General features: G+C 45.4%; 1 protein-coding gene across 1 annotated transcript; it reads right to left on the reverse strand.

Moving 5' to 3' along the window:
• Window positions 1–323: 323 nt before the first annotated feature.
• On the reverse strand, window positions 324–2606 carry LOC121838060. Its single transcript, XM_042294054.1, has one exon. The coding sequence runs from the start codon at window positions 2604–2606 to the stop codon at window positions 324–326; it is 2283 nt and encodes a 760-aa protein (XP_042149988.1).
• Between the last annotated feature and the right edge of the window lie 11476 nt (window positions 2607–14082).

Raw genomic sequence — 14082 nt, forward strand, 5'->3', positions numbered from 1 at the left:
CATGGATTGAAGTTACAAAGATGAAAGAGCGTGTTGGTGAAAATACGGGAGTCAAAGAAAGAATAAAAACACTTAAGGACAAGGACAGACAGCACAGTTCTTTCAACTAGCAACACACATTTACTGGTGTCTCCTTTAATAGTGCTATCTTCTTCCTAACGTTTGAGACTAAAGAGGAAGATGCGGAATTAATATATTCATATACACCCGGAAAAAACCACACAAATTTACACCCAATACACTAAATATAAAGAATTCAGAAAGAAAAAAAAAAGAAGAAAAAGAAAAACACTATTGACAAATTGAGATAGAGCGCCCTTTGGCTAATCCAGCTCTGGTTTCAGGTAGTTGATCTCATTTCTGGACAAGGCGAGAGAAGGGGCAGCGATGTTGTGATCGTCATGGGCTATCTTGTATGCCTCAATGATCTCTCTCCCGAGCTTGTTCTTATGTCTCCCAATCGTGCAGGTGTCCTGGAACCGGGCTTCACAGTTTGTACAGAGACGTTGATGAACCACTATTGGGTGAAAAGTGTCGTCCGAAGCACGAGAGACCTCGAGGACGTGCTCTCGTAGGCGCGTGTTAAGGCAACGACCCGTCTGTCCAATGTATCGGTCGCCACAGGAGAGAGGGATGGGGTATACCACCCCCTCTTCACAGGGAACGGTCTGATGAGCGTGTTTGATGGAACATCTTTTGATGGATTCGTTATTGTTCACACGCCTGCACAGTTGTTTCAGGCGCAACTTGCACGAGAAGACAACCGAAACGTTGAAGCGCGCTGCAATTGCCTTCAGTCTGTGCGCCGAGTTGTGCACATAGGGAATGCAGATAACGCGTGAAGGCTTACTACGTGGAGCACGGGGCCTTTGGGTGGTTAGAATTAACTGAACAAGAATGGTGCTCAGTAGACCTTGCGGATAACCTGCTCTGAGGAGACGTTCTTGTTGTTTTGCAATGCTGAAGCTTGCAAAGTGAGAACATGATTTGGTGCGAGAAGATGAGAGGAGAGACCGGATGATTCCATGTTTTACCAGTTTAGAATGGGAACTGCAGAATGGAAGAATAGGTTTCCGAGACCGTTGTTGGAAGGCCCAACAAATGCCGGTCGGAAGAAGATGCAGACGAAGATCGAGATACTGGAGACCATCGCCTGAGCTGTCTTCCCTTGTGAAATTCAGGCCTGAGGACGAAGCAGTGAAGGCTTGAACTACAGAATCAGAATAAACTGAGATCGGGTGAATGTCTAAATAATCATCCACGTAACGAAAAACATGGAAGACAAGTGACAACTCTTCAAGGCGTGCTTCAATCTCCCCATCCACACACGTTAGAAATAGTTCGCTGAGGATTGGGGCAAGGCAGGAGCCTATGCAGACACCCTTCTTTTGCCTGAGAATTTCCTTTCCATGTTCGACGAGTGTTGATTGTAGATATAGGGCCAAAAGGTCTAGGAAACCCCGTTCAGATACCCCAGATGAGTTCTGAAAGTCGCATGGGCCATGTTCGTGGATGGCACTTGACACAGAATCCATAAGAAATGCGGGATCTAATCGGTAATATAGTTCCTCAATATCTAACGAAAACATGGTAAAGGCCTCGGAAGTTGAATGGAGGTCATGAAGTCGGGATACAAGTTCTGTGGAGTTGGCAACTCTGAAAGGTTGGTTGAGACTGATCGATGACAGATGCTTTTGCAGAAAAAGACCAAGAGGCTTCTGCCAACATCCCTTTTCTGAAATGATGCTTCTTAAGGGAACTCCTTCTTTATGGGTTTTTGCCGTGAAAAACACAGTTAGGTATTGCTTGGAAGGAGCCCCAATGGCAGCTTTAAGAGCCGGGATATTAAGGGAGCAGCAAAGTTGCTTTGCCTTTGAACGGAGAGACCCTGAAGGCCTGGTCTTCAGAATATCAAAATTATTTTTCAATGCCTGGCTCACCTTCTGCCCATAGGAACCTTCATCTAAGATGACAAAAACACCTGTTTTATCTGATTCCAGTAGTTTCAGGTGACTTCTTTGCAATTCTTCGACTGTAGCCCGGATCGGAACTTTGCCCATAGGTGGAGGAGCATGGGCGCAGGCGGATCGGACTCCAGCATCAAGAAAAGCTTGCCGGTCTTGTTCTGGAATGTGAGTCGCAACATAATGGACTGAAGTTAGTTGGTCGACCCTTGTAGTCGGAAGGTTCGGGGAAAACTTGGGACCCTTGGAAAGGAGATCCAAGGTGCCAGAACTTAGTTGATGATCACATAGAACGACCGGAGGCTCCAATTTCGTTTGGGGGGTCTTATGGTGAATAGTGGTCACACCGGTGACAACCTTCTTCCATGAAGATTCGAGAAGATTGGACGCAGCCTTTTGGAGGAACCGGAAAGATGAGTGGGTTCCATAACCTGGTCCAAAGATGATGGTCATCTGTTGTGGGAGGATCGTTTCCATCAGGCGTAACTGTCGTGACACCTCCTTCCTTGAAATTTGCATGAGTCTGTAGTTTGAAGCCCAGTTGTGGCAACAGAAACCCAGCATAGCTTCCACTCCAGGGTGAGGAATGCCTTTGCGGATGTGAAGCCCAAGGGAACGTAGCCTGAGGCGAAGAAGGGCCATGCTTGAAAAGAAGCTTGCTGCTTGAAAAAACCTTACAGGGTCGAATTCAGACGGTTTGAAGGTGGGACATGGACAAGACATAGAAAGCTCAAAAATATAAGAGACAAAGATGAAAGAGCGTGTTGGTGAAAATACGGGAGTCAAAGAAAGAATAAAAACACTTCAGGACAAGGACAGACAGCACAGTTCTTTCAACTAGCAACACACATTTACTGGTGTCTCCTTCAATAGTGCTATCTTCTTCCTAACGTTTGAGACTAAAGAGGAAGATGCGGAATCAATATATTCATATACACCCGGAAAAAACCACACAACCTTACACCCAATACACTAAATATAAAGAATTCAGAAAGAAAGAAAAAAGAAAAAGAAAAACACTATTGACAAATTGAGATAGAGCGCCCTTTGGCTAATCCAGCTCTGGTTTCAGGTAGTTGATCTCATTTCTGGACAAGGCGAAAGAAGGGGCAGCGATGTTGTGATCGTCATGGGCTATCTTGTATGCCTCAATGATCTCTCTCCCGAGCTTGTTCTTATGTCTCCCAATCGTGCAGGTGTCCTGGAACCGGGCTTCACAGTTTGTACAGAGACGTTGATGAACCACTATTGGGTGAAAAGTGTCGTCCGAAGCACGAGAGACCTCGAGGACGTGCTCTCGTAGGCGCGTGTTAAGGCAACGACCCGTCTGTCCAATGTATCGGTCGCCACAGGAGAGAGGGATGGAGTATACCACCCCCTCTTCACAGGGAACGGTCTGATGAGCGTGTTTGATGGAACATCTTTTGATGGATTCGTTATTGTTCACACGCCTGCACAGTTGTTTCAGGCGCAACTTGCACGAGAAGACAACCGAAACGTTGAAGCGCGCTGCAATTGCCTTCAGTCTGTGCGCCGAGTTGTTCACATAGGGAATGCAGATAACGCGTGAAGGCTTACTACGTGGAGCACGGGGCCTTTGGGTGGTTAGAATTAACTGAACAAGAATGGTGCTCAGTAGACCTTGCGGATAACCTGCTCTGAGGAGACGTTCTTGTTGTTTTGCACTGCTGAAGCTTGCAAAGTGAGAACATGATTTGGTGCGAGAAGATGAGAGGAGAGACCGGATGATTCCATGTTTTACCAGTTTAGAATGGGAACTGCAGAATGGAAGAATAGGTTTCCGAGACCGTTGTTGGAAGGCCCAACAAATGCCGGTCGGAAGAAGATGCAGACGAAGATCGAGATACTGGAGACCATCGCCTGAGCTGTCTTCCCTTGTGAAATTCAGGCCTGAGGACGAAGAAGTGAAGGCTTGAACTAAAGAATCAGAAGAAACTGAGATCGGGTGAATGACTAAATAATCATCCACGTAACGAAAAACATGGAAAACAAGTGACAACTCTTCAAGGCGTGCTTCAATCTCCCTATCCACATACGTTAGAAATATTTCGCTGAGGATTGGGGCAAGGCAGGAGCCTATGCAGACACCTTTCTTTTGCCTGAGAATTTTCTTTCCATGTTCGACGAGTGTTGATTGTAGATATGGGGCCAAAAGGTCTAGGAAACCCCGTTCAGATACCCCAGATGAGTTCTGAAAGTCGCATGGGCCATGTTCGTGGATGGCACTTGACACAGAATCCATAAGAAATGCGGGATCTAATCGGTAATATAGTTCCTCAATGTCTAACGAAAACATGGTAAAGGCCTCGGGAGTTGAATGGAGGTCACGAAGTCGGGATACAAGTTCTGTGGAGTTGGCAACTCTGAAAGGTTGGTTGAGACTGATCGATGACAGATGCTTTTGCAGAAAAAGACCAAGAGGCTTCTTCCAACATCCCTTTTCTGAAATGATGCTTCTTAAGGGAACTCCTTCTTTATGGGTTTTTGCCGTGAAAAACACAGTTAGGTATTGCTTGGAAGGAGCCCCAATGGCAGCTTTAAGAGCCGGGAGATTAAGGGAGCAGCAAAGTTGCTTTGCCTTTGAACGGAGAGACCCTGAAGGCCTGGTCTTCAGAGTATCAAAATTCTTTTTCAATGCCTGGCTCACCTTCTGCCCATAGGAACCTTCATCTAAGATGACAAAAACACCTATTTTATCTGATTCCAGTAGTTTCAGGTGACTTCTTTGCAATTCTTCAACTGTAGCCCGGATCGGAACTTTGCCCGTAGGTGGAGGAGCATGGGCGCAGGCGGATCGGACTCCAGCATCAAGAAAAGCTTGCCGGTCTTGTTCTGGAATGTGAGTCGCAACAGAATGGACTGAAGTTAGTTGGTCGACCCTTGTAGTCGGAAGGTTCGGGGATGTTGGCAGAAGCCTCTTGGTCTTTTTCTGCAAAAGCATCTGTCATCGATCAGTCTCAACCAACCTTTCAGAGTTGCCAACTCCACAGAACTTGTATCCCGACTTCATGACCTCCATTCAACTCCCGAGGCCTTTACCATGTTTTCGTTAGACATTGAGGAACTATATCACCGATTAGATGCCGCATTTCTTATGGATTCTGTGTCAAGTGTCATCCACGAACATGGCCCATGCGACTTTCAGAACTCATCTGGGGTATCTGAACGGGGTTTCCTAGACCTTTTGGCCCTATATCTACAATCAACACTCGTCGAACATGGAAAGGAAATTCTCAGGCAAAAGAAAGGTGTCTGCATAGGCTCCTGCCTTGCCCCAATCCTCAGCGAAATATTTCTAACGTATATGGAAAGGGAGATTGAAGCACGCCTTGAAGAGTTGTCACTTGTCTTCCATGTTTTTCGTTACGTGGATGATTATTTAGTCATTCACCCGATCTCAGTTTCTTCTGATTCTGTAGTTCAAGCCTTCACTTCTTCGTCCTCAGGCCTGAATTTCACAAGGGAGGACAGCTCAGGCGATGGTCTCCAGTATCTCGATCTTCGTCTGCATCTTCTTCCGACCGGCATTTGTTGGGCCTTCCAACAACGGTCTCGGAAACCTATTCTTCCATTCTGCAGTTCCCATTCTAAACTGGTAAAACATGGAATCATCCGGTCTCTCCTCTAATCTTCTCGCACCAAATCATGTTCTCACTTTGCAAGCTTCAGCATTGCAAAACAACAAGAACCTCTCCTCAGAGCAGGTTATCCGCAAGGTCTACTGAGCACCGTTCTTGTTCAGTTAATTCTAACCACCCAAAGGCCCCGTGCTCCACGTAGTAAGCCTTCACGCGTTATCTGCATTCCCTATGTGCACAACTCGGCGCACAGACTGAAGGCAATTGCAGCGCGCTTCAACGTTTCGGTTGTCTTCTCGTGCAAGTTGCGCCTGAAACAACTGTGCAGGCGTGTGAACAATAACGAATCCATCAAAAGATGTTCCATCAAACACGCTCATCAGACCGTTCCCTGTGAAGAGGGGGTGGTATACTCCATCCCTCTCTCCTGTGGCGACCGATACATTGGACAGACGGGTCGTTGCCTTAACACGCGCCTACGAGAGCACGTCCTCGAGGTCTCTCGTGCTTCGGACGACACTTTTCACCCAATAGTGGTTCATCAACGTCTCTGTACAAACTGTGAAGCCCGGTTCCAGGACACCTGCACGATTGGGAGACATAAGAACAAGCTCGGGAGAGAGATCATTGAGGCATACAAGATAGCCCATGACGATCACAACATCGCTGCCCCTTCTCTCGCCTTGTCCAGAAATGAGATCAACTACCTGAAACCAGAGCTGGATTAGCCAAAGGGCGCTCTATCTCAATTTGTCAATAGTGTTTTTCTTTTTCTTTGTTCTTTCTTTCTGAATTCTTTATATCTAGTGTATTGGGTGTAAATTTGTGTGGTTTTTTCCGGGTGTATATGAATATATTAATTCCGCATCTTCCTCTTTAGTCTCAAACGTTAGGAAGAAGATAGCACTATTGAAGGAGACACCAGTAAATGTGTGTTGCTAGTTGAAAGAACTGTGCTGTCTGTCCTTGTCCTTAAGTGTTTTTATTCTTTCTTTGACTCCCGGATCGAAGTTGTCTGCACTCGTGTTAAGACCAACATGAAATTTTCACGTGGTGAGCTTTTGACCGGTAAGCTTCTGTCTGGTGAGCTTTTGTCCAAGATTTAAGTCCAATATATGTCAAGAGTAGACTTAGTATTTGTTCCTGTTAAGTTTGATTGCAATAGTGCCTTGCCATTTCTTCTTTGCGGCAATTTACTCACCTATCAAGTCCTTAACTCCGTTTTTAGGAAGCTTTCCCTTCATTGCCGACCCCGTAAGGCAGCAGTTTGTCAGGGCCTCAGTTCCAAATACCATGACTGCGAGTTCCTGAATGTAAATGGATGGCTGCTTCGTGTCGACATGCTTCAACTGCGCTTCAGGAAGCGCAATGTCTCCAAAGGTTATCTGAAACATAAAAATAGAACCAAATACGGTCATTACATCCATATGAATGCCTTTTAGATGAGCGCATGTGCACGAATGGCCGTGACATGCTGGTGGTAAGGAAGTGTTTGATGAAGAGAGCTAGCTAATAGTAAAGAGGGTAATAAGGCTAGTTTGAACATTTACTACATAAAGTCCACTGGTCAGGCTAGTTACCATCACATTGGCGTCAAGCATTTTTGTTTAATAGGGCGATTGATGCCTCACTCACACGCTTTTTTCCTTTTTCCCGAATTTCATATGCTTCACGCAGTTCTCTGCTTGTTCTGTCATTGTATTTGTGAGAATCTTAACATAATGCAATACCGGGGAACAGAGGCATCTGCTGCAGTGAATGGCGAGGTGGCCAGACAGGCTGGCTCGCGTGGCAGCCACATGCTCACGGGCAGGGTCATTCACACATCTGGCCCATATACACTGCCCCTCACAATAATGGTATCTGATAAACAACGCCCAAAACACACCCAGCAATTTTATCCTTGTGTTTTATGCTGCGAGGCTAAGACGGCGGGGCTTGGGCCTGTTGATTCTGTGGCAGAGCCAAGCCATCCTATTGTGTGCCGAAGATATCACAGTAGTGCGGTACCGCTGACCGGCTTCCTTGAATTGTGTGACGCTGAGTGTACATACCTGCGAACCTGTCGACTTTAAAATCCGTAAAAGTCGCGCGGCTGAGGCCGGGGGGGGGGGGGGGGGTACGCGAAGCGATGTGCAGCTTAATTTCAGCCTGGCCAGCGTGCGAAACGCTTACATCACACGTGTACGTGCTACACAATCCAAACTTATCTTGCTTTTTGGGCGGCATGAAGCACGGAAATTTCGACGTGTAGGACTTCAGGAACACCTGAAAGTACCTCTTTTGAGGTTTCGAGTTCGGCATTGCGCCGCGAAGCCACAGTGACCAGGAGAATGCTACAGTTAAACGTGCAACAAACACAGACGCCATAGTTTTTGCCTCGAAACTGGCCGAAACAACGAGGCCCAACAACGTCTGAACACGCCGAACCAACGTGCACCTCTGCTCCGCCGAACACACGAACAAAGGCTTTGAGCTTTGGATTGGTTTTCGATCCGTGGCCACCGGATAGACGGATAGTAAAAACCGCGACGCTGCTGTGGACGGTACCTATCGCCCTCTTGTGGCAATGCAAGATACCACCAACAACAGAGTTACAAAAACAACAACAAAAAAAAATGTTTGTAAGATTTGAAGCAAGATTCGTAATATCGTAAAATTAGTCCCAATTTGTACATTTTACAAAAAATTCGGAAGAGTTGGCAGGTATGAGTGTAAGTATGGTACCACATCTGGTCTCACATTGGGCCTCTCACGAGCAGGTTTGTTTATGCCTCAACTTTATTTAACAAGCTTTTGGCGACCTGAATTATACACATCTGCAGGTAGGTTGCTTCTAAATAAACAAACCCACTCGTGAGAGGTCCAATGTAAGACCAGCTGTGATACCATACCCTCAGTTTCACACAATTAAGGGAAGTCGGTCAGCGCCACCGCATTCCTGTGGTGTCCTTGGCATCCAATAAGATGGCTCGGCTCTGCCACAGAATCAACAGCATAGAGCAGCCGTCTGAGCCTTGCAGCATAAAACACAATACATTTGTGGATGCATGAATGAGCGTGCCCATGAGCACGTGGCTGCCACGTGAGCTAGCCTGTCTGGCCACCTCGCCTTTCACTGCAGTAGATGCCCTTGTTCCTTGGTGTTGCACAATGTTAAGATTCTTGCCAGATACAATGACAAAACAAGCAGAGAACTGCATGAGGAATATGATATTTAGGAAAAAGGAAAAGAGTGTGTAAGTGAGGCATCAATTGCACTATTAAACAAAAATGCTTCGCGCGAAGTGATGATGACTAGGCTGGCCGAAGGGGCCTATATAGTAAATTGTCTTTCCAAATAAACAACAGTTGCGAGTGTGCCAAGGCTAATAGTAATCAATATAATTGATTACTATTAGCTATATCCCTAACAGCCATGCAAGTGCCCCTTTAAGAGAACATGCACATGGACTGTAGTAGGTGCCTCCAACTATAATTACGCTTCTCCACTCTGTGATTGCAGCCTCCGGAAGTTCTGAATTGGTAATCTTGCAGCATGCAGCAGTCGACTGGGGAAGTATTATCGAAGCTGAAGAAAACATCCGCTGTCGAGCACATTCCAGGCTTGATCTGTGTCGTTTATTAAAGCAGTTTCCTGTTTGTTTGTTTTTTATCTTGAAAATGCTAGTCCTTAAAGGCAATGCCCAGAAATTTTTAAGAAACTTCTACACATTATGCGATTGAGCATGAAATGTGTCCCACAGTGGATACAGTAAAACCCCAATTATGCGTCCCCGGTTTATGTACGACTGGATGAGTCAGCAGAAACTCAATTGATTGGCACCTCTATTACATAATTTCTAGGTTACATTCATAGTTGCATGAGGGTTCTAGCTTCTTCAGATTCCAGCAGATTATCAGCTTAATGGCTGTTTGGAGGTTGTGCATATCTTTGTCCCGTAATTGTTGCTTTTTGGATTATCCAATGTTCTCGCGCAGTCTCCTGAAAGTCATATAATCGAGGCATCACTATATCTTCCAGCTTTGAAAACGCCTCAACCGATTGAATGCTGCGTGCCCTAAAGTGACTGAATGAGTACTTCTGCTGGCCGCATTCGGGGAGTGTGGCAGCATCACTCGGAAAATCATCGAAAGATAGCGGTGAACCTAATACACTATTTCCATCCAGTTCCCAGAATTTATAAGGCGTGCGTAGAGGCAATGAGGGATATATCTGTTGCAAAAATTGTTCCCTGGGTTCTAACAGAATTATATTTAGGTTATGAAAATGATCAGCAGAAAGCAGTCCTGACATTGTTGGGATGGCCTAAGCCTGCATGAACAGACACCCCATATACAGCATCTAATTAAAAAAAAAGAACCTTTTAAAAAAGAGGACGGGTCTGCTGAAACCTTGCAAACCCCGAACAAAGCAAATCACTGAGATTTAAGGACACGACAGAAACAGAGACAACACGAAACAATTCAGAAATGAAACCAACAATACAGTTCGCGCTGTTTAAAGAACCATTACCTTTCTATGCCTTAACATAGCTAAGCTTCTTCCATAGATTCCAATGCCTACCTCTTCGCACATCTTGGTGGAATGTGGAAACTTATGCCTCACATTATAAGGTCAGTAAGTGTAGCTATGGTTCAAATAGTTGAACCTTTCTAATAGGCACATTTTTTGCTAGAACATATGGTTCGTTCACACTTCTAAAAAGCAGTCTTGCTGCCGACCGAATTTGGTCACCAAAAAAAGGCCGAACTGTTCAGGCTTAGCAGAATGGACAATTGGGCGAGTTTACGGTAAAAATCATTATAACTTACAGTGCGACTAGGACAACGAGAGACAGAGGAGAAAACACAGGCCAAGCGCTTAACGAGCAACTGATTCGATTGAAAAGGAAATACATATGACGATGCTACTGCTCGTCCAGGCATGCCCCTCCGTGGTCCTGGCGTTTTTTTCTTTCACTCAGCACGATACCAGCCGAATTATCCGAGATCCAAAAAGCCGATCTCGCCCTTCATCAAAGTCACTGTGGGCTGGGGCTCACACACAAGGATCCGCTTTGTGTTATGTAGTACGTCTGCATCATTTCTCGGGGTAGTTTCAGTCAGCCCACTCTAAACTCGTCAAACAAGGCATCGCATTTCCCTGTCTGAGGACAGCTTTAACAAGCACATGCATCCACAAATTGAGTTCCCGCTTCATTTCCAAAATTCAACGGCTCAAGGATTTGGGGTATCCTAATTCGGTCATTACTTCAACTTGCGAAAAAATCGTGAAATACCTTAAAACAGATCCAGAGATCGAGCAATGTGACCTCGAGCAGAAAGAGAAAAGGAAAACTTCAGTCATACCATACATCCACCGCCTTTCCCACGGACTCAAGAAAGTCGCCTCGAGATACAATGTGAATGTTGATTTTTCCGCCTGCCACAAGCTCGGCTCTGTGTGCTCCACAGTCAACAAACGTGCGAGAAATGACGATCCTACATCTCAGCCGCAGCAGCATCAAACACGGAATGCAGTTTGTCGCCTGCATAAAAGGTGTGGTCTATAAGATCCCGTTTTCCTGCGGGCGTGCCTACATAGAACAAACTGGGCGTTGCCTCAAGGTAAGACTACAAGAACACCACAGTTCTACGAAAGGAACCGCTCACACACATCTCGCGATGCATTGCCGGGATTGCGGATGCTAACCCGTTTTTAACAACACGACAGTGATGTTCCGACACAACCAAAAACTACCCCGAGAAATGATGGAGACATACTACATAACACAAAACAGATCTCCTTGTGTGAGCCAGCCCACAGTGACTTTGATGAAGAGCGAGATTGGCTTTTCGGATAACTCGGCTGGTATCGTGTTGAGTGAAAGAAGAAGCGCCAGGGCCACGGAGGGGCATGCCTGCCTGAGCAGCAGCAGCATCATATGTATTTTCTTTTCAATAGAATCAGTTGCTAGTTCAGCGCTTGTCCTGTGTTTTCTCCTCCGTCTGTCTTTGTCCTAGTCGCACTGTAAGTTATAATGTTGAGGCTTACTACTCCCTGCCGTTCCCATATGATGTATCTGGGAAATCAGTTTCCTTAGTACAACCCTGCCGTGCCAGTGTGCGTCGGCGGAGGAAGTTAGGAGGTCAACTGTTGACAAACACCATGAATTATTTTGAGTAGGTTACCTATGCTCATTGCTGAGTGGCAACCAAGAAATATGCGAGCACCGAACGAGAGCTGTCCACAGCAGGGGGTCTGATTTTCGTCTTGGCGAGAGTGAAGGAGCTAAAAGACTGTTTGCAAATATGTTGCCTGTCAGTGCGAGAAAAAGAAGAGTTTGGGAAGTCAATGCACTGGATTTTCTGCGACCAAAAGGAGGACCGAGCAGAGCACAGATTTAAGATTAATAATTAGTGAAGCATCATCAATCAGGTGCGACTCGTGTTCTCACCGAATGGGCAGTCAAGGCTGACATGACACTCGTGTTCAATCCGCGCTTCACACTGACTCTTTTTAGGTGACATGGAAAATCGGTGCTAAAACCTCAAGTTCGTCTAAATTGTGTTGGTTTCGCCTGCCATGAAGTGTCAATCACTGACGAAAACACAACAAAAAAGACATTGATGTATCGTCCGCTAAGCGAGATTTAAAATGATCTGTGAACGTCTGCTATATCACAAAGGATGCAATAGACCTTTTTTAAAAGCTGCACCTACCTACCCTGGCACCAAAAGGCAGTGTGCTGTCGCAAACCAACTGTAGCTGAGGACAGAAAAGGCCGAGCGAGACACGTAAGGCAAGCGGCAAGGCCATTGTAAGCTGAGGAGCCATGTGACAGAGCCTTGCACGAGACATCCTCGCGTCGCCGAAATTCATTTTCTTGCTGCACATCAGCTGACATTCCCTGGTGTGACATATGGCAATACAATTCCTGCCTTTTGTTCTAATTAAAAAGTTTTCTCCAGCAAAGAAGAAAAAAAAAGATCAAACGGGTCTTTGATCGATCCGCTTGCCACAGGATATTCCACAGAGTTCTGACACCCAGCGTCAAAAGTCTGCGATTGTGGTTCGAGCATCAAAATAATCTGATCAAATTTTGACACCCAGCGTCAAAATTTCGTGTGAATGAGCCATTACGGTTAGGAAAAAGACAAGATAAAAGATTCACACCTTTAACTGCGATGTGAAGAAAAAAAAGTGTTACATACCATATTCTACACAATATCCTCTTGAACCACAGGGCCTGCCACTCCACGAGTCTCCATAGCCGCAACAAGAAGTGGCACACCTGCCGGTAGGAAGCATCAAATTATGAGAAAATTACTGGTTCAACAGTCAACACTGAAATCACAGGCGCTTTGAAGTTACACACATGTGACACCACGTTTAACATTAAGGAAAATTAAAAGTGCATACGATTAAAGCAAACACTGCACCAAACTTGCTCCTAGACTTCAAACTTTTAATATGAATGGTGGGAAAGCATGAAGCTGTGAAATCCAAGCCTGAAATCCCATGCTGGACATGTGTATACTCACCATAAAGAAACCATTCGTGAAATTATCTGAGCCCTTTAACTTGCACTAGAAATATTGCTCCCCCTTCAGACTGCTTCGCCACCCCAATACCCCTCAAATCTCATTCCCTGACTTTAGTCAGCTCAGTTCAGTGGCTGTCACTTTTATTTTCAAAATTTCTCTCCTAGTGCACATTCAGTATTTTCATGCATATTTCACTGCTTTCGACACGGACACTAACTGTCAACACGCTGCTTCACAAACCGCTCCCAAATCGAGTAAGAATGCTGCTGCCACTCTATATCATACTATGAGTGGCCCCATTTCACCTATGTACAGCTGCAACTTTAAAGAGAAATGCACAAGCTATTCCTGTAAGGAGAACAGCAAACTGAGGCATGAAAATTGACACTGTGTAAACATAGAGACAGTCAAACTCCAAACCCAAGCAGGGTCAGCTCTCGCATCACGATTCAGTGCTTTACCATCACAGATATTGCCTACCCTGATTTTGAAAAAGTCTTTCCTGTATCAGCATTCAGTTTAACTAAAAAAAACTTACGGAATCACAAAGAATGGTAGCAGCAGTAGTACTCATTTTGAGATATGAAGAAGCTTGTTGACCATTTAACGCAGGGAATTAAAGCAAAGTGTAGATAAAAAAAATGTTTTAAACTTTATTTTTTTTTGCTTTGTATGCATCTTTGTAAGTATGGCCTATGGGCGCCGCCATCTTGCTTACTGGGGGGTACTTAGGTACACTGTGGGCCACGCCATAATCTGACTACAACGTCGTCTCAAGGCATCGTAATTAGGTTATGGCGCAGCTCACGCGCTCTCCAGCTAGGAAGATGGCAGCGCCCAGGGGACGTACCTGCAAATGTGTATATGTAATCGATCACTAAAGTTATTTTTGGTGCAAATGAACTTCTAAGCAAAAAATCTTTTAGGTTGTGAATTTGCGACATCGAGCAGTTAGGCCTGGACAAATAGGTTATACTGTTTCACCTTAC

The sequence above is a fragment of the Ixodes scapularis genome, unplaced genomic scaffold, assembly GCF_016920785.2.
Source record: "Ixodes scapularis isolate PalLabHiFi unplaced genomic scaffold, ASM1692078v2 PGA_scaffold0__279_contigs__length_252992795, whole genome shotgun sequence".
Taxonomy (NCBI): domain Eukaryota; kingdom Metazoa; phylum Arthropoda; class Arachnida; order Ixodida; family Ixodidae; genus Ixodes; species Ixodes scapularis.

Bases quoted from the DNA above. Each gene is read 5' to 3' on its own strand.
- LOC121838060 (XM_042294054.1), bottom strand. From the start codon at position 2,606: ATGGCCCTTCTTCGCCTCAGGCTACGTTCCCTTGGGCTTCACATCCGC.